This window comes from Vicugna pacos, chromosome 32 (assembly GCF_048564905.1).
Source record: "Vicugna pacos chromosome 32, VicPac4, whole genome shotgun sequence".
Lineage (NCBI taxonomy): Eukaryota > Metazoa > Chordata > Mammalia > Artiodactyla > Camelidae > Vicugna > Vicugna pacos.
In genome coordinates, this window is record NC_133018.1 from 8,543,911 (window position 1) to 8,568,896 (window position 24,986).

Consider the following 24,986-nt stretch of genomic DNA (forward strand, 5'->3'; position numbering starts at 1 on the left):
TTCACATCTACACACAATGCAGGTAGGGAAATACGATAGAGATAAACATAGCAATTAAGGGAGAGTGGAGAAAGAGCCTTTATTTCAGTTTGATGTAGCCGGGAAGACTTCCTGGAGGAGGTGACAACTTAAGCTGAACCTGGCCAAGTGAAACGACGTAAGGCCATTGCGTGTAGACACATAAGGTGAGAAATAACTGTGCATCTGAAATGACAAACAGCTTGGGTTGGTTCGCTTCCTCAGAACCTTTCTACCCCTGCACCCCATCAACTCCCCAGAGTCCCAGGTAACATGATCACAGAACAGAGAGAAAGCACAGACACCAAGGAGCCAATGCTTTATTTTGTACAGACCTAGTGTGCTGGGAGCCCCATGCCCTACAGGATGCACCTCTACTGGGCACCTCAGCCTCCTGAGGGAGGCCATGCTGGCTCTGGACTCAGGGCCCCTGGAGAGGTCTAGCAGGTCTCCCTCTGGACAGTCGTGGAGGTGGGAAGTCTTTGAGGGCAGGGCATCTCAGGACGCTGGAAACAAGCGCAGGTCAGAGCTGATACACGGACACAGGACGTGAGTTTTGGTGATGGAGCCCCAGAGTCCCGCATTCCCAGGTGGCGTTACCGCAGCGATGCCACTGAGAGGAATGAGAGTGGAGGGGACAGAAGGGAAATGAGTAGAGGGAACCTGAGACAGAGAACCCACAGGGCCACCATTTCCAAGGGCAGGACAACCTGACATGTGCCGCAGCCACTGGGTGTGGGCTCTGGGCTACGGTCTTATGTGTCATGTTACTTTAGGTAGTTGGTAACATTAGCCCCATTTTCCAGCTGAGAACACAGAAGCTGAGCAACGTTACATCTCTTGCCCAAGGACTCATGGCCAGCTACTGAGAGGAACTGAGCTCTGGGGGCCTGTGTGGTTCTGAACCCCATAATACATCTGCCTCACAGAGAACGGGGCCATGTTGTTGAGCTAAGGACTCCAGCGTGCAAGTCAAAGGCGGAGGAGATTTTTAGGCAGGCGCTTTGTTATCACGGTGAGTGCTGCTGGGAGCAGGGCAGGGGAGCTGAACTTTAAAAAAAAACTGGCAGAGACAAGATGTTCTGTGACAACGACGTCTGCTAAGGACTGCTCCCCTTCCGGACATGTGCCCTTTACTTGGCCTTTGAAACTGCGTTCTGTGTCCCCGAGAGCATAATAATGTAAATGAATATCAGATCTCTCCTCGGTAATTGAGAGTGGAGAGAAGGCCATGTTAAGTCAAATTAATTTGCTCTGATCCTGTCCAAGCCCATCTTCACGGAAGGGGCAACGGCTTTCTGATGGGCTGAGGGGACTCTCCAAGTACTGAGTCTCTAGAAGTGGAAGATGTGCGGCTTCTTTTGGTCCAGGAGGCCTCTGAAAGGAGGGTCGGTGGCTGAGGCCAGGTGTGGGCTGAGCACCACGTGTGACCACTCGACCACCTGAGCCTCGAGCCGCTGAGAGTTCTGAGATTTACAGAGGCTGTGGGCTGTCACCGGGACGTGGGTGTGCGCTGCATCTGAACCTGGAGGGCAGCTTACTCCTCCGCTGCCTCCCAGCCCGCCTGACGGGGCTCTGTATTTCAGTCGGGAGTCCTAAAGTTTGAAACGTGCCTCACGAGGGGGAGTCAGTGGCTGGCCCCACCTCAGGGTAAAGAGGACAGAACCAGAAGTTAGGGTGGCTGGGCTGGCGGCAGACTCACTGGGTGATCTTGAAGTCTCCAGATTTGTTGAGTGGGGCTGGAGTCTGAGTTCCAATCTCCCTTCAGATTTATGATTCTAAAGTCTGGCCTCAACAGAGACCACCTCTTTTAAGATGCAGCTCCATCAATGTGGCTCTGAGTTGAGCCCAAAGAGGCCTGGAATATGTACCTGAGAAACAGTGTTACCGATAAAAGTGTGGATTCCGGAGTTCTGAATCCCAGTTCTTCCTGGGTGATTTTGTACAAGTGACTTACCTCTTTGATTCTCAGTTTGTCAACCTGTGAAATGGGAATAAATACTACACACCACCTCTTGGGGTTATCGTGGGTACTACGTGACTACCTGATACACACACTCAGTACAGGTAAGCCGTTATAAGCAATGCATTCCTCCTCCTCCCTTTACTGCAGATAAGTACCAGGATTATCATGGGAGCAGGAAAGAGAAGCATGGCTTACTGTCACCCTGTGACCTTTGCAGTTGTCCCCTCTCCCCCTTCGCTGGGCCCGTTTCTCTCTATACATTTAGAGTAAGAGTTAGACTTCACCACTGTCAAGGCCTCTTCCACCCTGGCCTGACCCTCCCACCACCCACCCAGAATCTCCCATCCTCTGTGGACAGAGGCCAGCATGCTCCCCAGTATCCAAAGAGTGAAGTGCTGGAAAGAGAATGAGGCAAGGGCTGAGGGGGGAGGCAGGGAGACTTTAAAAGCCCAGCACCTTCTTCAGCATCGCCCCACAGGACCCTCATGCCTTCTGATGGGTCTGCAAGATGCAAAGAAACCGATGGCATCAAGCGAGGGCTTCGGGTAAGTTTTGTGTTTATCGGCAACATGCTATTTGCATAAACAGCCACACATTATTTCACTGAAAACCCTCATCTTTAGAGAAATCAGCCATGGCATTAAAGGCAGTAGCAGCAACTGGTTTCCTCCAGGCTGCCAGACCCAGGTGGACGCCCTCATTTCATTCCCCAAGCAGAACAGCCCCAGCCCGCTGCTTTTACCTGAGCTGCTCCCTACTTCTGCAGGTACTTCTTCATGATGCTCTCCACGTCCTCGTCCTTCCTCCCTGCCCCGAGCTCTCTGGTCTCCGGGGACGTTCGCTCACCACCATCACCCTCCAGCCGCGGGACTCTAGGCCGACTCTTGATGCTGTCGGCGCTTTTGAAGGACACAATGGAGCTGGAGGAGGAGGACGAGTCAGAGAGGTGAGCAGGGTCTTCCCTGGACTCGGGGCTCTTTTTCAAAATGGTGGTGATCCCTGAGAGAACGCCCCGGTCCGCCTCTTCTGTCTCAAAGTGGACACTTGAATGCTGTGAACTGTCTTGCCCATCTCTGGCCACTCTGGCCAAGGACGTACGCATCTCGGGCTTCCGGATGGCCGGTAGGAAGTCATCGAAATTCACTTTGGTCTTGCGTTCATAGTTGAGGCTCGGGACCTTCCAGCTGAATGGGTCACTGCCCAAGGGGTCCTCCATCAGGTGGGCGAACTGGCGGTTCTGGAAGACCAGTGGCTCCTTCCCGAGGTCCAGACAGCCTGCGTCGTCCAGCGAGGACTCCAGACAGCGCCTCCGAGGGCGCAGCGTGGGCGACAAGAACGAGTCCCTGGGTGCAGATGGGGAGCTGGGTTTCCTCCCCGGGCCCGGTCCCGACTCTAAGAGGGACTCGCAGGAACTGAACCGGGTCTTCTGCCTCTCGGGCAGCAGGCTGGGGCCCCCTATGCTCTCAGAAGAGATGCACTTAAGGCTGGTGGAGCGCAGGAGGCCGGCCGAGGACCCGGGGGCGCCGACCGTGTGCAGGGGTGACTCTGACCCAGACCTCAGCGAGAGGGTCCCCTCGTCACTGCCTGCCCTGGCCCTCCTCAGCGCGGATGCCCCAGTGGTCTGGTAGATGGGGAGAGTGGGCCCGTCCTCCAGGCCCAACGGCGACCCCCGGCCTCTCTGCGCCCTCCTCCTCCGGAGGCCTTCCACGAACTCCGACAGGGCGGCGGACGGACTCGGCAGCTTGTCCCTGGACAGCGGGGACGTGTCTCTACTACGGCTAGACGGGGAGGAAGACGGGGAGGAAGACAGCGCTCCTGACCTCTCTGGAGGCTTTCTCTGGACGCCACACTCTTCGCCATCTCCAGAGTGGGCGTACTTTCTCCGGCGGAGGGAGAGGGGAGACACGACCTTGTCCCCCGAGGTCTGGCTGCGAAAGTCCCGGGCCCCGCCCAGTGCCGATGCGCGCTGGGTCCGCTCGGCATCGCCCGCCTCCTCCTGCAGCCTGCGCGGAGGAGAAGAAAACCGCCGTCAGTACACATTGGGCGATTCAGACAATTTGCGCCACTGGTGTGAGATCCCCTGAGCGCGGGCACTAATACTATTTGTCTTTGGAACCACCATCCCTTCCGCACTCTTCATGAACTGGGTGATTTAATGCGCAAACTCAAGCCATGTAAATGATTTCTCGTTCCTTTCTGAAATGCAATTTCTGTCTATAATTAAACCCAGCTAAGTACATTTGAGTAGATTAAAACTGTAGCTCTGATGGATGACTTAGATTTACGAGGCATCATATCTGAGTCTGACACGAGAGGACCTAGCATCCCACAGCCTACTGTGAAGTAAGTAATTTGCTTCTTGAAGACTCGAGGGGGTCCTGCAGGAGGTTGTTTATTTAGGGCCCAGCCCAGAGGACAGCCTCACCAAGCAGAGCTTCGGAGAGCCAGTGACCCAAAAATGCATCTGAATGACATGCTCTGGGACACCCCTGATTGTTTCTTGGGATGGGATGGGGGTAGGGGTAAAAAAAAAAAAAGTCCTTCAAAAGGGAAGGATTTACCTGAAATCAACCTGAAACCAAGACTACACACCAGAGAACAGAAGCTTTCTATTCTGGGACAAACCAGACAGAGGCAAAACCACTCTGCCTCTGAGAAGTGGGAATCTCACAGTGGGGGGAATTACAGGCTGCAAAATGAAAATGAAGAGCGTGGCTTAAAGGAGAGAGACCGGAGTCCATCAACCATTCCTTTAATAAATAAAATCTATTTGTCCTCCCTCTAAGACAAATGACCCCCTTCCCTCCCACCAGCAGAGTTATAATTTATAAAAAAGCAAAAGGGGGTGCCAGATGTCAGAGTCTGGGCATGGCAACGGGGGCCAGGCGCTGGGCCTGAGGAAGGCAGGGTGCAGTGATGATGCAGGTTCCCAGTCGTCAGGCCATGCCCCTGCTTGCTGCTGTTACGATAGGAAAGATTATTATGAAAGGTTCAGCCCTCTACACATAAAGGTTGGTATTCTGGTATGAGACTTTGAGGAATGTGTCCTGCTCACCACAGTCTGATATCACCAGCCCCATCCCCAATTACGTAGGACAGTTTAGAAGGAAAACAGCTGACCACAATGACCAAGAGGGCTTTTGAATCTCTGAAGGAGCCAAGCCCACAGCCTTAGGAGGTGATGCCCAGAGGAAAGAGGAGGATACAGATAAGGTAGGGGATTGTTGTCTTTTTCAGGGACATGGGTAGGGACCTAGACACTGCCTTCCTGAGCTCCTACCATCCCATATGCGTCTCTCTTCTGATGCTGGCAGGAGCCTCCCCTGCCCCAGGACCATGGTGATGGGAGGTTGCCATGGTGATGATGCTCTGTGAAAAGGTTCCACAAATGATGGGCACAGGACTGGCTGTGCTCATCTGTCCCTCCTTATGCCATCAGCTTGGTAGGGAGGGTCAATGCCACAGTCTGGGGGCAGTGAGGAGTCCATAAGGTCCATCCCAAGGTAGGGGTGTGGATGCACTGCCTCCCTCACCCACTCTCCCACCAGCCTCAGTCCTTCTCCTGGGGGCTCTGGCTCCCAACTCCCTCCCCAACCTCCTGTCTCATGACTTGGCCCCTTGCTCACTCTGCTCCAGCCACACCAGTCTCTGGGGACAGACCACACCCTTCCTAACTCTGGGATTTGCTGTTCCCTGTGCCAGAAGCACTCCTACATCCTTCCAGTCCTGGTCATCGTGCTGACCTCATGGGAACATCAGGGGGTGGAAGAAAAGCCCTGGGCTCAGTGCCTGGCACCGAGTGCCTCAAATAATGATTATGAGTTATGATTAATCATTAATAATCAATAATGAATGGCTATGAATCATTAACAATTAGCAGTTAGTGCTCATTATGATGACAACTAATACTTTCTGAATCTCCAGAGCCTAACACACCACTGGACACCGTGAAAGTCTCAGCTGAAGTTCCAGGAGGGCAGGTGACCTTTCGCGTCCTCACTCCTGAGAAAGGCTGGCCCCCATGTGCTCAAACAAAAGCCACACAATTTGCCTGGAGCAGCTGCTCCATTCCCATTTCTTGTATGTCACCTTCCGTCTCCGTCATGGCTGGACCCAGGCTGGGAAAGGAGCTGGAGCGCTCCCGTGTCACTACCTGAAAGGGCGTCTGTCAGCACCATCACTTTGGAATCACTCCCTAATACACGGCAGGATGGCATTCACAGCCTTTCTTTTTTGTTTTGTGTTATTTTTCTTTCTTTTTTTTTAATAAACAGCTTGGAGCTGCCAGGGACAGTGGGCTGCTGCAGGGCTGACAGAAGTCATTTCCGTCCTGTCTTGGCCCTGGAGGAGGCAGCCGTGATGAATGTGTCCTGGGCGCTCAGTCTCATTCATCACCTGCCACGTGGGGAGGGCGGCATCCTAGGCTCCTGTCCCCAAATCTCCCAGGACTGTGCCATCCCACGCGCCCTAGCTCCCCTCTCTGGGGCTGGCTGCAGAGGCCAAGACAGGGAACGAGGGAAGGGAGGGGAGAGAAGCAACGGGGGGGGGGGGCAGGGAGGGAACATGGGGGAAAGAAGAGGAGGAAGAAGAGTAGCAGGAAGAGAGAAAGTAGGAAACAAGAGCAGAAGGAGAGGAGGTGGGGGAATCACCGCTCCCAGCCCATGCTGACAAGACCTTGCCAGTCTCATTTCTGCACCTGAGCTGGCACGGTGCCCAGCACGCAGTGGACGTTCAGTAAGTGCTGCTGAACAGAGTCAAGTGCACCTTAGAAATCAGGTCTCAAGGGAAGAGGAATTGGTAGGATGAGGGAGGTGGATGGATGGGTAAAGAGAAGCGGGGAAAAGCAGAAGCAGGACCAAGAGAGGCTGCAGTGAGAGCATGTGGGGGAGGGGGGAGAGGGAGCGACCAAGGCCACGGGGCAGCGGAGGCAGAGGAGGGCTGACAGGGGAGGGTCGCAGGCGGGGTGTGGGCTGGCAGCCAAGGATCCACCCTCCTCATCTTTGACCAAAAGGTGGGCCAGGTCGGGGGTGCACAGAGGTGTCAGCAGCCCAGGAGTGGGGTCTGGAGGTTCCAGCCTGAGTGCTGCTGGCCAGACACAGGACACAGGCTTGCTGGGCTGAGCGCCAGGGGACCTGGCTGTGCCAGACCAAGGGAGACCTGCCTTCCTTCCTGAGGCCCACTAGGTGCAGCATCTTCCGGAAGGTGTGAAACCAAAAGGTCGCAGCACAGCCACTCGAGCCCCAGCCCGGCTGTCACCACTGGTGATGGGCCCAAGGGTTGATGTTGAGGGGGCGAGGTGGGCACGGCTCCACCTTTCTGGAATAGTCTGGTGTTGCCTTCAGAGACTGCTGGGGGGCTTGGAACCAGAACATAGGCCAAGCAGTGTTGATTCCTGGGGGGCCAGAGGGGAGTGGGAGTCAGGGCAGAGTCAGGGGTGGGAAGGGGAGACAGGGAAGGGAGGCGGGAGAGGGAGGGAGAAAGGAAGAAAGGGAGAAGTCTTGGCTAAGCACTGCCTCCTGGGTTCACCATTCAGAAATCCACCCACGTCTGTCTCTGCGACATCTCTATTTCCTGTCTGCTTCACTGCTCCAAGTAAGAAGTCTGTTTCTGCGTGAAGACCGCCAAACTTAACCTGAACCTAGACGCCCTCTTGCAAGCTTCAGGGTGTGGGCCTAGCTCTGCTGTGAGGCGGGGCAGCCTCGCCCTGGCTCTGGCCTTTCAAACACACCCTGCTGTCCTCATCCAGGGTCTGGGAAGACTCATTTCCCCACTGTCTTCACAGACCGGCTCGGCTCCGATGGAACTCCCTCCCATCGGCACCACATGATGGATGGGTGGTGGCTAATCAAGATGTCACTGGGGCTGCCTCCCAGAGCCTTGGCCAGGGAGCAAGGTGATGGATGGGAAGCTCTCTGATTCGCTGGGAGACAGGTGTGGACACATGCTAGGCGGGGGCACTGTGATTCTCTGATAAAGGACTCTGGAAATAGCTTGGGAAATTCTGCACCTGCCCCTTAGTCTATCCAGAAAGGAAGACTTCCAGTATACCTGCATGGTAAGGAGCCAGCAGGCATTGCGGGGGCATCCAAGCACACAAAGGCCAGGCTGGTCCTGTAGCAGTCACCCCTGGCTGAGCACACACTGTGTGTCAGGCACCATGCTGGTGCCGTGGACACAAGGGAGGACAAGTGGATGGGCCCTGCCTGTGCGGAGCTGACTGTCACACCCATTTATAACCTCTACAGCGACCCTGGGAGGTAGGGGTTACGGGCTCTGGGCACAGCGAGGCTGGGTACCCTCTGCACGCACACTTGATTGGAAGTGGCAGAAGGGGAGTTCCAACTCCACAGCCAGCATCACCCTTTTCTGGAAACTTCCTCCAGACCCTGTGATGTGATGCAGTGTTAAGAGTACCTCCTACATCACCTCGCCTAGATAACATCTGTCCCTTGGAGTCTAGTCTGTTCTGCCACTCACTACTTTTGGCAGAGTCACCTAACTTCCCTAGGCCTAGTTTCTTCAGTTATATAATGGGGGGGGGGTATCTAGGTTAGCCCTGTGATGTTGTGGAGACAAGAGCTCCAGGAGGGCAGGAGTTTCTGTTGCATTTACGCTACACCTCGTGCCTAGAATGGTGTCAGAGCACACAGTAGGTGTTCAGTAAACATGTGCTGAATGGATGAGTGAAGTGTATATATATGTATGTATGTATGTGTGTGTATATATATATTTATATATATATATATATATATATAAATGCTCTATTTGGCTTAGATTTATGAAGGCTTATTAGGTAAATCAGGATATGACCATCCAGAAATAACAGAATTTCCACTCTTCCTTATCTGCAAGGATAAGAATCTGGGCTTCAGAAAACAAGACAGGCCTGGGGTTCAGATCCTGGCTCTGCCCCTTCCTGGCCATCTTGTGAAGCCTGGCTGTCAGAGTAGGAACGAAAATGCCAGATGTCACAGCATCTTGTGAGGAATCAGAGATGATATATGTAATTGGTATGGTCAGTACCCTGAGCGTGGCCCGAGTACACCTCCATCTGCCCCCAGCTCTTCATGCCAAGTGGAGCCTTGTGCAATTAAACTTGCGTGCGTTACTTATCATTTCAAAACACTACTACTGTAAACACATGTTGGAAAATCTTAACCCTCATTCAATCGTTTTTCAATTAATGGCCTTTCCATCAGGGCTAGAGAGGACCCCGGCCTGAGGGCAGATGTTTAAGGAAAGGCAACTCATACGAATGAGCCTGCTCTGTGCAGCTCAGGAAAGGGGAGAGGATGCCAAAGTGGTCTGCTCAGCCTCAGGACCAGCCAGCTGCTAAGACACATGTGTGAGGCTTGGACCACACCCCTTCCCCTGCCAGGCTGCCCTGTGACTGCTGCTCCATCGTCCTCTCTCTACGCCTCCCATGGTGGGAGATGCTCCATGAATACTGGGTGAAGAATGATAAGTGCACCCATATGTGTGTGGATTTATATATGCCGTTTCATCAGAATCAGTATGATCGCCCCATCTTGCAGATGAGGAAACTAAGGCTCACGGGTGAGAAACCCTCTGCTCAAGGTCCACATTGCTAAGTGGTAGAGCCTGGATCTGAACCCGGGTTGGACACATTGGATGCTCTTGCTCTGTCCTTCCACACCACCACACACCCTCCAGGCAGGAAGCTGAGTGGAAACTGCAACCACCTGAACTCATGTCTACACACATACAATTTTCCCAAAATCTACTGAGACACAATGAGCAAAAAAACAGTGAGACCCAAGTCAAGGAGATGCATGGATTCACTGGTACCAGACACAATCACACGACAAAAAGGAGAATTTCCAAGCCTGAGTCTAAGCAGAGCCTGGGCCAACAGGAGCTACAGGAAACTCGACGTGCAGATTTAATGACACCATGAATCATCCCAAAGACATGCTGTCACCCCGTTCTTCATCCACACCCTGAAATTAAAGGGGAAATTTAAAATGTATTGATGTTCTTTAATATCAAGGCCTGGATGGGAAACCAGATGTCCTTTTAAGCTGGCCTGAAGGTTTAGTGCCCAAGTCCAACACAGCAACTGATAGTTTGTAACAGAAGTTGACACGGTGCCCAAAACTACGCCTGATGCAGTGAGAAACAGGAGGCACGCATTAAGGCCCTACAGTGTGCAGGTGAATTCTGCATAATAATTGTTCCTGTATGGTGCACTTTTAGGCTTTGCAGACATTACTCAATCTCATCTCATAACAGTCCTCTAAAGCAGCTACTACTGTAATCTTCCCACTCCATAAACGAGGCTTAGAAATGGTAAGTAACTGTGATGGAATAAATGGGAGAAATGAATTTAAACGAAGGAGTCCAATGTCAGGACCCATGTTTCCTGACTGCTCTGTTCCACTGCTTTTGACTGTTCCATTTTACAGAGAAGGACACTGAGGCTCGGAGAGGCAGGTGGACTTGCCAAGGAAGCGCTCGCCTCAGCCTGTGTGACTACACACACGCTCACCTAGCCTCCCAGTGGTAGAAGAGGGGCTGCCCGACCCTTTTGGAGAGCACGCTGCAGGCTGGATGAGACCACGAGGAGGGTCAACCATGCGAGAGGCTCCAGGTATACGGTAAAGCAAGGACTGTACCCAAGGCAGGAGGCTGGCAAGGGAGAGGGGCAGGGCAGGAGCCGGAGGGCACAGCCTTTCTGGAGGGAGGGGTGGAGTCGGGCTTTGGGAAGAGGGGTCAGGTGGGGAGGGCTGAGGAAGACACTCCAAGCTGGAGAAGAAGATCCCGCCTAGCAGCGATTAGCTTATTGAGTGGTTTCTGCAAAACCCTCGAGCAGCAACAGCTGATACCGACATTTCACAGTCAAAGGCTCCAAGGGTAGAAAGGAGGAGACTGGAAGGGAGACTCAGGCAAGGAAGATGCCGTGGGGGGTGGAATCCCCAAGGGGGCTTGCTTGATGACAGGCAGAGGAGGCAGCGGGATAGGCAGCAGGTGGTCCCAAAGCCTGGTTATTTCTGACCTGAAGGTGCAGAGAGTTGACTGTAAATATCCTATATTCCGCATTAAGCAATGTTTTTATGACACAAAATAACTGTTAAGCCTTGCTTGTTGTCTTCTCTGATCTTAAGTAGATACTGAGTCCTTGACACTTTAAAAAACCAACCCAGTGAACTGCCCTCAGTGGACACCTGCCTGCACAGCTCCTGGGGGTCAGCAAAATCTGCCTCATCTCCCCCACGCAGTCTTACCTGCCACTGGGTACTAGGACTACTGGTTTTTGAACAGAGTTGCCCAACAGAATCACGCATGGAACTCTACCCAAAAAATCAGTTTCAATGGGGGTGGAAGGTAAGGGGACCATTCATGTTTAAGAGAGACTAAAGACTAATGGAAGATGTTAATAGTATGGGAACCTATGGGCAGGAAGACAGGGGGATATGGGTCCTCTCTGTTCCTTCAATTTTTCTGTTAAGTCTAAACCTTCTCTTAAAAAAAATAAAGTCTATTTTTTTTTAAGGGAGAGAAACAAAAAGAAACCAAACCACCAGATGCAATGAGTGCCCTTAATAGTAGGACCCTTCTTTTAAAAAGCACTGCGATCCAGTTTTAGAACTGGGGTAATACGAATGTTGGGCTCTTGGATGTTATTGTGGATTTGCTCATTTTCTTAGGTGTGATGATGGCGCAATAGTCAAGAGATGTCCTAGGAGACGTCCTTCTTCATATGATAAAGATGTGAAATTATTTTAAGGAGAACGGTTATGATGTCTTCAACTTACTTTCACTTCAGTGGGCATAAAAATCCTATGTAGACAGAAGAAGAGAAGAAGGTAAAGATAGAAATAAAATCGATATGAAAAAAAACCTAGTCATTGTCAAATTAAGGTAGAGGCTAGCAGAATTGATGGTGCCTGGGCACATTTGTTGTTAAAAAAAAAGGAGAAGGGAGAAGAAGAAGAAGATAGAAGATAGAAGGAGAGGAGAGAGGAAGAGAGCGGAAGAAGTGACACTGTTTTTACAGGTAATTCTGAGGAACTACCGATTGATTTAAAAAAAAAAAAGCAAACATTTCTCCTCACCTTTCAGTGTTCAGCCCAACTGCAGCTGCCACCAGAAGCCTTCGCCCACCTCTCAGGCTGGGCTGGGGGCCCTCTCCGTTCCACCACCCCTAGGCCTCCCCATCTCTGCACTGTGTTTGCTGACTTGTTTACAACTCCCCACAAGACTGTTAATTCTGAACTAGACTGTATTTTCCTTCCATAAATCCCCAGGATCTAGATGAGTCCCTCAAGGAGAGTTTATGGATTGGAAAGAATGAAGAACTGGAGGAACAGAGAGATGAGGGGCTGCGGAGATGAAGAAAGGGGGGCAATCCAGCTGCTTAGTTCAGCCCCCAGCAGCCTCACTTATCAGTTGGCCAAAGCCACTTCCCTGGGCTTAAAAATAACAGGTTCAAAACCCACTTCCATCTAGCACACAGTCTAGAGAGAAGTTCTCATATTGTCTAAGCCCAGTCCAAAACCTGGTTTTATTTCTACAGAATTTTATCAACTACAGAATGGAGAGGGAGCTGGCACCACATCTGGTTTGAACCCCTCGTTCTCCTCCTGGAAAATACAGACCAGAAAGAGAGCTTCCCGGGTCCCACTCTGCCCAGGGTGGGAGAGCGCTGGCTCTGCAGTGGGAGAGCCAGCGCTCTCCCACCGCAGTCTGACCCTGTGACACAGCTCCCACAGTGCTGTGAAAGAACAACCTGGATAAGTAAAGGAATTAAAGTCTAACTGGATGAGAGATTCACTTGGGTTCAACATATTTTCCATAAACGTTTAATGCTTTCCTTCACTCTCCAGGCACAGACATTACCTCAGCTGAGTGTGGGACAATGGTTAATAACCACGTAAAAATCTCAGACTTAGTCGTAAAAGCACCCAGTTCATCATAAAAATGCTGTTTTAAGTGAATGGAAATTATCAGTCCATCCCCGCCTCCTTATATCCATTCAGAGTCATTCACTGAGGGCCACGATGCTGGCTGCTGCTGATGCAGAGGTGACTAACCCTTCCATTCAAGAGGCTTATAGTCTGGAGGGGAAGGCCACTCACCAGCGTATGACCCGAGGGATGTACGAGTGAGCCTTCGTGTTCTCTGAGGCATGGAAGCCAAGGAAGGAATGTTTACTTAGCAAAGAGAGGAGTCCAACTCAGCACTCAGCTTCCAGGTAAGATGGACCAGCTTGTATCAGACAAACCCCCCACTCAGAAAACATAGAAAAGCTAAATTTAAACTTAAAGGCATTAGAGAGTTTAAAAAAAATTGGTAAATCTAATTCAGAGCACAAGGCAAGATGGTGATGACCTCTGAGTGAGGAGGACTAAATAAGGAGGTCATGACTCAAATGGATACAAGGCAGTGTTAGGGGCCCTAGAGATGGGCTGGTTTTGATTTGGGCAGTAATCACACAGGTATGACCAATCTTTGAAAATTTCATAAAGATCCAGTTTCCAGTATGTTTATTTCAGTAAGTCCACTTAACAAAAATTTAGCTCAATTAGGAAACTGCAGATTCTACAAGGATGTTGTGAACTGCTGATGATTAATTCAGATGATTTTACGCAAAGTCACAGCTAACCAAGGGGAGCCTCAAAACTCCTGAGGTATCATCAGAGCTACCATCTAAGACTGGAGCTCCAAATAGAAAACAGCCCTCCTACCCACAGGAACCTGTCCAAGAGTGACGATGGCTCCAAGAATAAACCCTGGACAGAGCCAGACTTCTCCTGCTCTTCGCTTGTTCAGGCCCTGCGTGGTTAACATGGTTAACACGTTTGCACTGAAAATTTTCATGCTTCCATTTCCACATCTTTCCCACTAATCTTCTTAATACTGATAAAACTGAAAATAACCCTTGTGTTCTAGGAAGACATAAAACCGTTTTCATGAGCGGCTCATTCATTAAGTCTATTCAGGGTGGATTAAAATGATCCTGAGCTCTGGTTCTCAGAATGCAGAGACCAGTAAATAAACGTGCTATTGAAATAAGATCAGCAGTGGGTGCTTAACCTACTTTGAGAACAAGCTGTTTTTAACGCCAAGGATCATCCATTCATATTTACATAATTAATGAACTAATTACAAACGAGTCTTATCTAATCATTTAAGCGGGTCTCACGACCCATCCTTGGCCCCCCCTTCTGCAGTACAGTAATTGCATTTCCTTGAAAGTAATACAACTTTACTTTAAAAACAATACCCTATAATTTAGACCTTTTTACTAATACAAGCCAGCCTCATCCCACATAAAAATCAACAGAGGCTGATCCAAGGAGGATGGTGGTGTCTAAATCTTTTTCTTTTAAACTAAGTACCACAAGGCAAGAGTATGGGGCTACAACTGTTTACAGAAGGCAAATTTTTCCCCTGGAAAAGGAAAAGTTGTAATGCCATCTTTTAGCCAAACGAAAAGCAGTTGTGTTAAATCGGCACCAAAGCAAATGATACATACAACAGTAATTAGTGAAGATTACACGGTAATTAAAATCATGATGATTATGTGAGTGAGAATAATTTATACAATAATTTCCACGCTCACATTGCAATATGGTACCAGTCCAACAGCAACACTGGAGAGCCACGTTGGGTAATAAATTCTAATCACAGCATCTCTAATTATGTGGTGATAGATGGGTCACTGAAATTTAGGGATAAATAAAGCCTCTGATCAGGATACATACAATTTTATTTGGACATCCCAAGGCTACCAAGTGGGGATCCCAAATACTCTAACACTGCCCACCTCCCTCCCCAGAGGGAGCCCCAGACCTGTGGCTTCCCCACCTGCTTCCACCAATCCTGCTTCCATGCTCTGTGATACAAGACAGTTAACCCGTCTGGCAAATCCACCCTTGGCTCCTGATACCAGCATTATTCTTCTAATCACCCTGTGAGAGGCCATCTAACTTCTATCTATACCAGTCATTTATTCGTTCGGTGCGTATTTACTGAGCATCTACTATGTGCTAGACACTGTGGTGCGTGCTGAGGTGTAAGAAGGAAAAGATAAGATTTATGTCCTCAAAAGGCCCACAGCCTAATGAGGGAGACAGCTGAACAGATGATCTCACCATAACATGGACGTGCTATGGGAGGGGAATTGTGGGGTCTGCAGGACCACGGCAGAGGGCCACACGACCTGGCCAGGGAATCAGGACGTCTCCTGAGGCTGGTGACACAGGAGCTGAGTCATGAATAAGAGTTCATAGGTGAAGAAACACGGGAAGGGTGTCCAGGCAGAGGAAGTTCACAGCCACAGGACCGAGGGCGGGAAACAGCACCGTGTATGAGGGAGGCCACACACCATTTCAGGCACAAAGTATGAAGAAGAGATGTGGGGAAAGGAGGCCAGAGAGTAGCCAGGAGCCAGGTCATGGAGGGCAGTGCAAGCCTGCTAAGGTGCTTGAGTTCCATCCTGCTCTGTCCTGCAGGACAGAGGGAACAAAGTTTTTCTATAAAGGACAGATAGCAAATATTTTTGGCTTTGGGGCCATTCGATCTCTGTTGCAACTCCTCAACTCTGCCAGCACAGTGCAAAGACAGTAATAAACAATATGTAAAATTTGAAAAACAACCAAGGGTATGGCTGTGATTCAATAAAATGTTATTTACCACAGCAGGTCAAGGACAAGATGTGGCCTGTGGGCAGCAGTTTGCTGACTCCTGCTGTAGGTGACTGGAAGCCACTGAAACGAGATTTTCATCTGAGAGAGATCACAGTGGCTGAAGGGCAGAGGGCAAAGGAGGGACCCAAGGAAGATGGCACTGGAGGTCTATGCCAGTCTAGAACAGAAAAGGTGGGAACCTGACAAAGGTGTTGGCAGTGAGGATGGAGCAAAGTAAAGAGAGTCAAGAGTATTTGCTGGGGGTGGCCGGGGAGGGGGTGCAGAATCAACAAGATTTAGAGATCAGTTGACTGTGGGGGTGAGAGAGAGGGATGAGACCCCAAGATGAGTCAAGCCTGGGTGGCTTTATGAGTGTCAGGCCCAGCAAGTGATACTGAGAACACTGGTTGGGGGAGGAGTTTCCTCGCAGGTAGGCGGGGTTAAGCCACCAGGGAGACATCCAGTCAGCGAGCATCTCAGCATAGGCAGTTAGCTACGATATACACATACAAAACGTAGGGGGACGTAAGAGCTGGAGGTCCAGACGTGTGGTTCATCCATTTACAGTGAGGGCATTAAAATCACAAGAGGACTGCCTGTGACCAGGTGGAGGGAAGAACAGCACGTGAGAGCAGCATTCTGTGACACCAGCACCGGGGGAGCCAGGGTAGGAAGGAAAAGACCAGAAAAGAGAAGTCTGGGGAGCGCCAAGGAGCAGAAACATGTACCAGGCCAGGGAGACAGAGAGTCCAAGAAGTGCCTGACAGGTGCCAGAGCAGGAGAGAAGTCCAGGAAAAGATCACGACTGGAGAATGTGCCCTGGCTTGTCCCTTTGGAAGGCGCTGACACGGCGAGAAACGTTTCAGAGGAGCAGTGGGGGCAGGCCCCGGGTGAGGTGAGTAAGTGAGGGTGGTGCACGTGGCCCCATTCTGGAGAAGCCCGGCTTCAGGGAGAGAAGGAATCACTCAGCAGGACTGCAGGGCGATGGGCAAGGACATGGCTGGAATGGGACACTTTGAAGGGGCCCGTAACCAGCGGAGGAAGAACAACCTGAAAGGAGGAAGCAGGGGACGTGGGGGCCAGGGATAAGGGGGACGCTGGGTGCGCTGCAGGGGTGAGGAGGGGCGGGATTGGAATTAAGACTCCAAGGGGACTGGGTCTTGTCTTCTGACCCCAGGGGAAGATGGTAGCAGACAGAGATGGATTTATAGACACCACAGAAGTTGAGGCCATCGTCTTCTTATCTTTGAGTGAGCCAGGAGTTGAGGGTGTCTCTGCAGAGTGACAGAAGGGGGCTGGAGTGAAGGCAGGGTTGTTTGGAGTAATTGTCCAGTGAAATGAAAGGAACAACGGCCCAGTGACAAGACGTGAGCGTCTGCACAGGTTTTCAGTGAATGCCCCCACAGAACCGGGTGAGTAACCACCTCTGGGCCTCTGCAGGATGTGGGGATGGGGTCCAGACTAAAATGGGGCCTGGACTCTCCTTGGAAAGCCTGAGGTACTGGAGGACCAGAAGGGACAGGACAGAACCCTTTACTGGAACACTCTCCCAGCAGGGCATGGTCCTGGAGGGCACACAGAAGGCCAGGGGAGCAGGCCAGCCCTGGGGCGGCCCGGGCACCACCTGCTGCCAGACATCGAGAGAGACTCCAGAGGCGAGCGTGGCTGCCACCACCAAGCCCATAAACTCCCTCCCGGGGGCCACGGAGGTAATTTAGTGTCTCTGTCTCCAGAAGCTCTTGCATTTATCAGCAGCAGCTGCATGATTCCTGGGCTGTAAATCATAAAGCTTTAGGCGTATTTCTCTTGAGTTGACATCCCCTTATAAATAACACAAGGAGCGCTTTTATTTTTTTGGCAGAAGGCTGCTTTCTCTCTCTTCTGTTTTTAGAGTGACCTTCTTTCTCAGTCAAATTGGAAACGTCCAGGAGACTCTTTTATTGAGCCCTGTGATGGGCCAGGTAACGCAGGGTGGGGCAGGGCAGACAGGAGCCTCGGACTCCACCACTACACGCCTCCTAGCAGAGTGCTGGGGTGAGTTGGTGGCATCCAGCCAAGTTTCAAATGCAAATTCCCTTTGACCCAGAGAATCATTTGCCCATGTGCATAAGGATGTGTGTTTTTTTAAGGCTTACAGGCTAACAGCAAATATCCTGCAATCAAATAAAAGTGAAAGGAGAAGACTGCAGTTAAAGAAACCATGGCATTTTAAGATCTTCTGCAGGAACTTAAAAGAATGAGACAGACTTATGTGTGCCAATAAGGAGAGATCTCCAAGGTCTACTGTTGGGGGAAATAAGCACATTGTAGGAATGTATTGTAACATTATATACATAATATAGTGTCATATTGTTTATGCTTTTTAAAAGCCCACAAATACGCTATGTGTTTGCTACCAGTACCTGTATGTTTAGAAATGCACAGAGAAAGATGTGGAAGGATACGCACAAGACTGAAGATGGTAGGTACCTTAGGGAAGGGAACTGAGGTTAGGGTGGTGGCCAAGAGGATTGCAGCTTTCTCAGTTATAGCTTAAGTTCTTGAAAGGGGGAAGTATTTATAGATTATACAGCTGGAGGCCAAAGCTCCTGAACTCTGGGTCAGTCCTTACTGTAAGCTTGGGTAAGCTATTTCCCTGTGCAGACATCAGGTTTTCCCATTTATACAATGGGATTGGACTAAATAATCCCAGTGGTCCCTTCCAACTCAGAAGTTCTAGAATCTTTATATTGTAAACATACTCCAAGGACAGGCCTCAAAATTTTCAGGGCTTAATGCCATGGAATGTGGCACTCAGCAGGCACTTAATAAGTATCTTTTAGATGGATGTCAAATGTTGAATAATGATCCTTATGCAGTTTTAATATTAATAACAGGCCAACTCTTTGCCAGGAAACTTTGCCAGGTAAGTGACCCGCCTCCCGTGTAAATGTCAGAGAGCCATAGCAGTGTGCAAATACAAATACAGGCTTTGGAGGGATTCAAACCTGGGTTCAAATCCCGGCTCTTCCACTTCCCTGCTGAATGACCCTGAGCAAATTATTGACCCTCTCTGAGTCACAGTCAGTGCTGAACTGTGACCAAGTACAGTTAATATTTCTGCTCAAACACTGTTGTTATGGTCAGTTATTCATTCAATAAATACTTACTGAGCACCATCTGTATGCCAGCCCTAGGGACACCAACAGGAATAAAACTGACAATGAGGGCAGGAGGCGAGTCCTTTCTTGCCTCCTGCCCCATCGCTTCCCTTGGTGCGGGCACCTCTGCTCTGAACAGCAGCTGGACAAACCTGAAGACTTGGAGGGGGAGGAGGCAGGGGCAGGGGCATGAGGCTATAGACAGGGCTGCCTGGGGATACTGAAGACTGCCCTGACCAAGCCGTAGCTACACAAGCGGGGATGTGGCCACCTTTGCCTGAATCAGTTGCTGCCTGCTCTCTGGGCCTCAGATTCTTCTTCTGTAACATGGTGGGGAATGACATCAGTCTCCTGGGATTACTCCGGGCATCAAACAGACACCAATACTAATAAAGCAGCTAATTTTCTTGAGTTCTTCCTAGGTGCCACACTCGGAGAGCACCCTCTCATTAACCCCGACAACAAATTACTCAACTAGAAAACTTGATCAGAGAAGTTAAGTAACTTGCTCCAAATCTCACAGCTGCAGACAAGCAAATACAGGATTGGAAACTGATGCTCTGACTTCAGTCCAAGTACTGAAACCTGGCAGCCTCCCACCTCCTGCTCAAATGGTGTCAAACAACTCAGGGTGTAACCCAGGGGCTAAGATCCTTATCCTGCACCCTAACATAAGGATAGTTATGACACTTGGATATTATGTTAATGAGCTTTCACATTCAGCTCTGGCCGCCTTATCTGCTGGCTGACAGGGAAACACAGAGGCATTTAGTTATCAGGAGAAAAAAAGTACTCATCATTTGAAGTTCACAGAGGACATGGCTCTCTCTCTGTACAGGTCTTTGTTTTTAATTAAGAGCAACAATCAGATAATCTTGCTTTAATTAACTCCCCTGACGCACCCCGTTCTCCAAGCCTCCCTTTGATATTTTCAACATCAAATCTTTCAGCCCAAGATTATCTGCAGACACGCGCCAGACATTTGCCACTTGCCAAACATGCCTGAAAGGTTGGCGTGAACTTCCACCCCTTTCTTTTTGGACAGACAACCCCCTTCTTCAGAGCAAACGTGTTTCATGTTGGGAAGGGGCTGTCTGGGCTTGCCCCATCAGTCTGTGATACTTCTTTCTATCTTATCACATTGGTTCTTCTGTTATCACACGAGTGGTGTGCATTTCATCTTAATTACACATCTGCTTAATCCATAATTTCTGATTCATGGCCATTAGCTCCTAATTACAAGAGAGCCACCCTTGAAAAGGAAAACTAGATGAGCTGAGGAACAGAGATGAAAAGCAAGAGGAAGATGGATATAAGTCCTGCAACTAGGGCTGCGTCCGGGGGCCCATCTGTCGGAACAACCTACTGTTGGCAATCCCAGCCTTGTGAGGGCCCCATCTCAGGCCATGACAGAATGTTTCCTTCCATCGTAGGAAAAAAATACAGAATTCTAACATTCAAACAAAGCTGATGTTTCCGAGGAATGAATCATCCAGCCTAACAGTCTTTATACAGACTCTCCATTAAAAGAAACAACAAAAAACCAGAAAACGTAGTAGGTAAATATGTTTATAAAGAAAAATTTAAATCCAAAACTATCTATAAATGGAAAACTAGCAGGACTTGCCTTAGGTAGAAGACAACTATAATATATCCACAGCTGGGTTTTTAATGTTCACCCCATGCTCAAAAGCATCTGAAAAACCACGCTTCAGGAAGGCTAGTAGATCCTCATTACTTCAACTGTTTAGGGCAGTAAATACAATTATATTTCCTGTTTTACAGATGAGGAAGGGAAGGCTCAGAGAGGGTAACTGATCAGCCTAAAGTCACACAGCAAGGAAAGGGCGGGGTCATACCTCAAACCAGACCATGCTTGTCCTTGCCTAGGATGGAGGAGATGGAAGACGTGAACAACAATCTTCAAAGTCTGAGATTCTCTGAACTATTGGCCATCCTGAGGCAGCAGGGAGCTACTCTTACCTGGGGCTGAGGGTACGGCTGCTGACGGCTGACTGTCTTGAGGGGGTCCTCACGGTGTCTGTGGCCAGGGACAGAGTACAACTCAACCAGGACTGCAGACTGCCCTCTGGCCGGGAGCTGAGGATGGAGACATTATCTCTAGAACCAGAATGCAAGATGCTGTCAACACAATGACCACCACAGTCACAGCAATACCTAGATATTCATCCCCTGGCATGAGCCAAGCATTGTGCTAAGAGCCGAACATGTGTAACTTTATAATCAGTGCTTACAGCACCACCCCTGAGAGGTGGCAGCCAGTGCTGTCCCTAGCACACAGATGAGAGTAATGGGATCCGGGGAGGCCAACCCGTGTCTTGGCCACGGTCCCCCAGTCAGTCAGTGATGAAGTTGGGATGCAAACCTTGGCCCCTCTGATTCTAACACCCATGCTAATAACCACTGCTCTTCCTTGGAAAGACAAACACTCTAAGGCAGATGCTGAGGTAGCTCCAGTTCTGGAGTAAAATTTGGCTCTGAATTTCACACCAAATGATGTGTTCGTGGAATCTGTCAAGTGTGAAGGTCTTAACCCCTCGTTTGCCTTACTTAACTGGAATGTCTCTGTGGACAGACACTTTACTTGTATGCCCCCCCATGACTGAGAGCAGCACCGGGAAGGGCCTGTGTGGGCCTCCCACTAAGACGGGTGCTCAATGACTGTTTTATTTTATGGCTGATATACTCACTCAAATACATATATAACATACATTATATACTAACATCTACCAGTGTTTATTATTAGTACATACAAACTTTCATATGTATATACACACACCCATATTTATTTGTTTGTTTCTAGAGCACACCATGCCAGGCACATGGGAAGGAGCTATAAACATGAGCCTAACACTGAGTCTGCCCTCAAGACCCCATTCTAGCAGAGCAGACATCTATATACATAAATAAAACCTTAAATAAAAAAGAAAATTACTGATGCTTAGATAGGGACAGGCTAGGCTTTAAGGAGGACAAGGAGGGAGGCACAAAGGAAGGAATCATGTAGGGGCTGCTGAGCTACACCTTGTCTGGAGGTGAGGGCTTGGCCACACAGGCCTGGAGACGGGAAGTCTAGGTGGGAGGAGCAGCACACCCAGGTACGGAGGGCACGGATGGTGTGCAAGGCCGGAGTCCAGGCAGATGGGGAGGGAAGGGTCAGACGGTGCAGGGCTCAAATGTCAATCTGAAAAGTCTACTCTGAGGTGATGGGGGGCCACTGAAGGTGTTTGAGGACAGTGGTGTAAGTCACGGGCTGTCATCTACAAGAAGTAGGACAGTTCAGTAACGTGTCCCTGGGGCCGTATGTTCTGACCAGGGGGTCAGAGCTCTCATGGGCACTGTGGACAGCTCTCCAGACAGGCATGGATGTCCCCTCTGCAAACTGGACACAGAGAGCTGGGGGCTCGTCTCTGGCTTCGGTTCTACTCAGGGTTAACTTACATCTCTTTTGCGCCGCCGCTGCCACGATCCACCGCTGTCTGGACACTAGAAGGAGGCACAAGAAAGAATCTGTTACCCCTGGGCTGCCAGGGGCTGTGGAAGAACAGTCTCTGATGTTAAATAAACTCGGGCTTGGGACCCACCTTCAACCGTTGCCACTGTGTGTGATCTCAGGCAAGTTACTCTCCCCAAGTCTCCTGAGCTCCTTCATAAAATGTAGCTAACAACGGGCCACCGCCCTCAAAGCTGTGGAGCTGACTAAGTGAGATAACCCTTATAAACATTTCAGCATGGTTCTTGGCAAATCAACAGTGTTAATGAAAGGGCAGCCACCATTACCACTACTCTTGTTTTAGTACAACTAGTACTGCTATTAACAGAGAGCAAGGCATTTTCTTCATAATCTTTATGAGCACTTGCAAACCAGACACGGGGCTGTGGTGCTCGGCTTTCCCAGTGCATTCTGGGAAACTCTGGAACTAATGACAACAGTAGCTATTCTGCAGGGAGCACCCCTTGATTCAACAAATACGCTTCACATGCAATCTCATCTGACCACCTTGCCCGGCTCTATCTTAGAGCTGAGGAAGCTGACTCCGTTGTCTAAGGTCACATAGCTTTGACTCCCAGGTCTGTGAGAGACACTAAGCTCATAATCTTAACCAGAGTGCGACTGCCCAAGGAATGGGCATCAGACACCTAAGCCATCATTTTAATCCTGGTTCCTCAGCCAGGACCTCCCAGCTTTATTCTTCACTGCAATCTGGGCAGTTCTTTCCCAGAAAACCTGATCACTTTCCCTACCGGATGCACCTGTGGCTAGCTGGCCCCTACCCCCAAGGGCCAGTCACTCTCGGGGCTTCTACTAACATATACCTGTCCCCATCAGACTGCAAGAGCCCCTCAAAGGACAAGAACATCAAATCTTGTTCATCCCTTTAGCCCCAGGGCTCAGGCAAGATTAGACGTTCTCTCAGACAATGCCTTGTGAACCCAACAGAAGAGGGGTCTGTAAACAACAGCCATGGACCAAATCTATCCTACAAATCTGTTTTTTATAAGTTAAGTTTCATTGGAACATGGCCATCCTCACTCATTTGCATTTTTGTCCATGACTGCTTTTGCTCCACAATGGCAGAGTACAGTAGTTCCAACAGAGATCACACAGCCTGAAAAGCCTAAAATATTTACTATCTGTCTGGTCTTTTAAAGAAAAATTAGCTGATCTCTCCAGTATAACAAAAAGCACCTTTTGTGAAAGATCCTTCAAGGGGCAGAATAATGACCCCAAAGATGTCAACATCCTAATCATTCACCTCTAATCCCAAGAACTTCTGACTATGTTTCCTGACATGTTAAGAGACTTTGCAGGTGTGACACGGGTCTTGAGAGAGGGAGGGGATCTTGGATTATCTGGGTGGGCCTTGTCCAATGACTCCAATCCTCAAAAGCAGAGAACTTTCCCCAGATCTGGTCAGGGGGAGGTGTGGCTATGGAAGAACAGTCAGAGATGCAACATTTCTGGCTTTGAGGATGGAAGTGGCCACAAGCCAAGGAATGTGGGTGTCCTCTGGAAGCTGCCAAAGGCAAGGAAATGGATTCTCCTCTAGAGTTTCAGAAGGAACACAGCTCTGCTGACAGTGATTTTAGCCCAGGGAGATCCATGTTGGACTTCTAATTAACAGAACAGTAAGATAATTAAGCCACGAAATTTGAGCTAAATTACTATGGCAGCCACTAAATTTAAGCCACTAAATTTGTGATAATTTGCTATGGCAGCAATAGAATAAAAGTACCTTTTATGAGTGACCCTAAATCTTCTTGAGGATCTACATAAAATTGTTTGATTATAGCTCCTTAACAAACTATTCAAAAACACTTAAAAACAAAAACTGTCACAGAAGTGGTCAATGCGAGCAGAACCAGCTCTAGTCCCACTGTGACCTGAGTCCTCCCTAAGGCTCTGTGTGCTGGGGCTGCAGGAGGAACACCAGACCAGGAAGAGAGGTGACTGAATCCTAGTGCCCTCAGGGTGTGGCCTCGGCCTATTCTCTGCCCTCTTTGGGGTGTCAAGTGTCCCCATCTGTGAAATGAGGTGTTTGCACACTGAGGACTTGTCTAGCTTGGGTGCTTGAAAATTACATGCAATGGAGAGGGTGCACTTGGGCCCTAGAGCCAGAGTCCTGGTCCTTTTATGAGACTCTTATGAAGACTGTAAAACTTCCATTTCCCCAAATGCACAAACACGGACTCCAATTTTAATGCAATATCAGAAGGTTCACCGTAAAATCTCTAGAACTCATGCATGGACACCTCCTCCCTCAACCTATAGTTCAAAGACCCCCATTAAAGACACTGGTTCCAGGTGACTGAAGGTGGTAAGCGAGGGCCAGGGGAGCAGAGGCTCGGAAATACTCATAGAAAGAAGAAAAGAGCTAAGAGTCTTGTGGGCCAAGCAACAGAGTTCAAGAAGGTGTCACATTCCCCTTAAAAAGAGAGGGTGAGTCGTACACAGGACAAGGTTTCTCATGCCCACAAGCAGGGAGGATGGGCGTACACTGGCTGCAGTAGGGGCGAGATGTGAGGCAGGACGAAAGAGAGGGAGGGGCTTTGGGCCCATTTCCCACCCCAGGACTCCATGACTCTCAATTAAAAAAGGCTGTGCCCAGAGACCCTGGTGGGTGCCTGGGCAACCTAATGTCTCCATAATCCTAACATAAGTGGCCTTGAACTCTGCAGGAGAAAAGG

General features: G+C 49.7%; 1 protein-coding gene and 1 long non-coding RNA gene across 2 annotated transcripts in view; one reads left to right on the plus strand and one right to left on the minus strand.

Moving 5' to 3' along the window:
• Positions 1–322: 322 nt before the first annotated feature.
• The window catches only part of MYO18B (myosin XVIIIB), a 203,042-nt gene continuing 178,378 nt past the window's right edge, over positions 323–24,986 (minus strand). The window contains exons 40-43 of the mRNA XM_072952829.1: positions 22,239–22,283; positions 20,760–20,897; positions 2,727–3,987; positions 323–631 (exon numbers count right to left, since the gene is read on the minus strand). Of these exons, the coding sequence (XP_072808930.1) occupies positions 2,739–3,987; positions 20,760–20,897; positions 22,239–22,283 (1,432 nt within the window). The 3' untranslated portion in view covers positions 323–631; positions 2,727–2,738. The remainder of the gene's footprint in view (positions 632–2,726; positions 3,988–20,759; positions 20,898–22,238; positions 22,284–24,986) is intronic.
• Positions 5,384–6,212, plus strand: LOC140690859 (uncharacterized). Its single transcript, XR_012066191.1, has 2 exons — positions 5,384–5,487; positions 5,909–6,212. It is a non-coding gene; the product is annotated as an uncharacterized lncRNA (long non-coding RNA).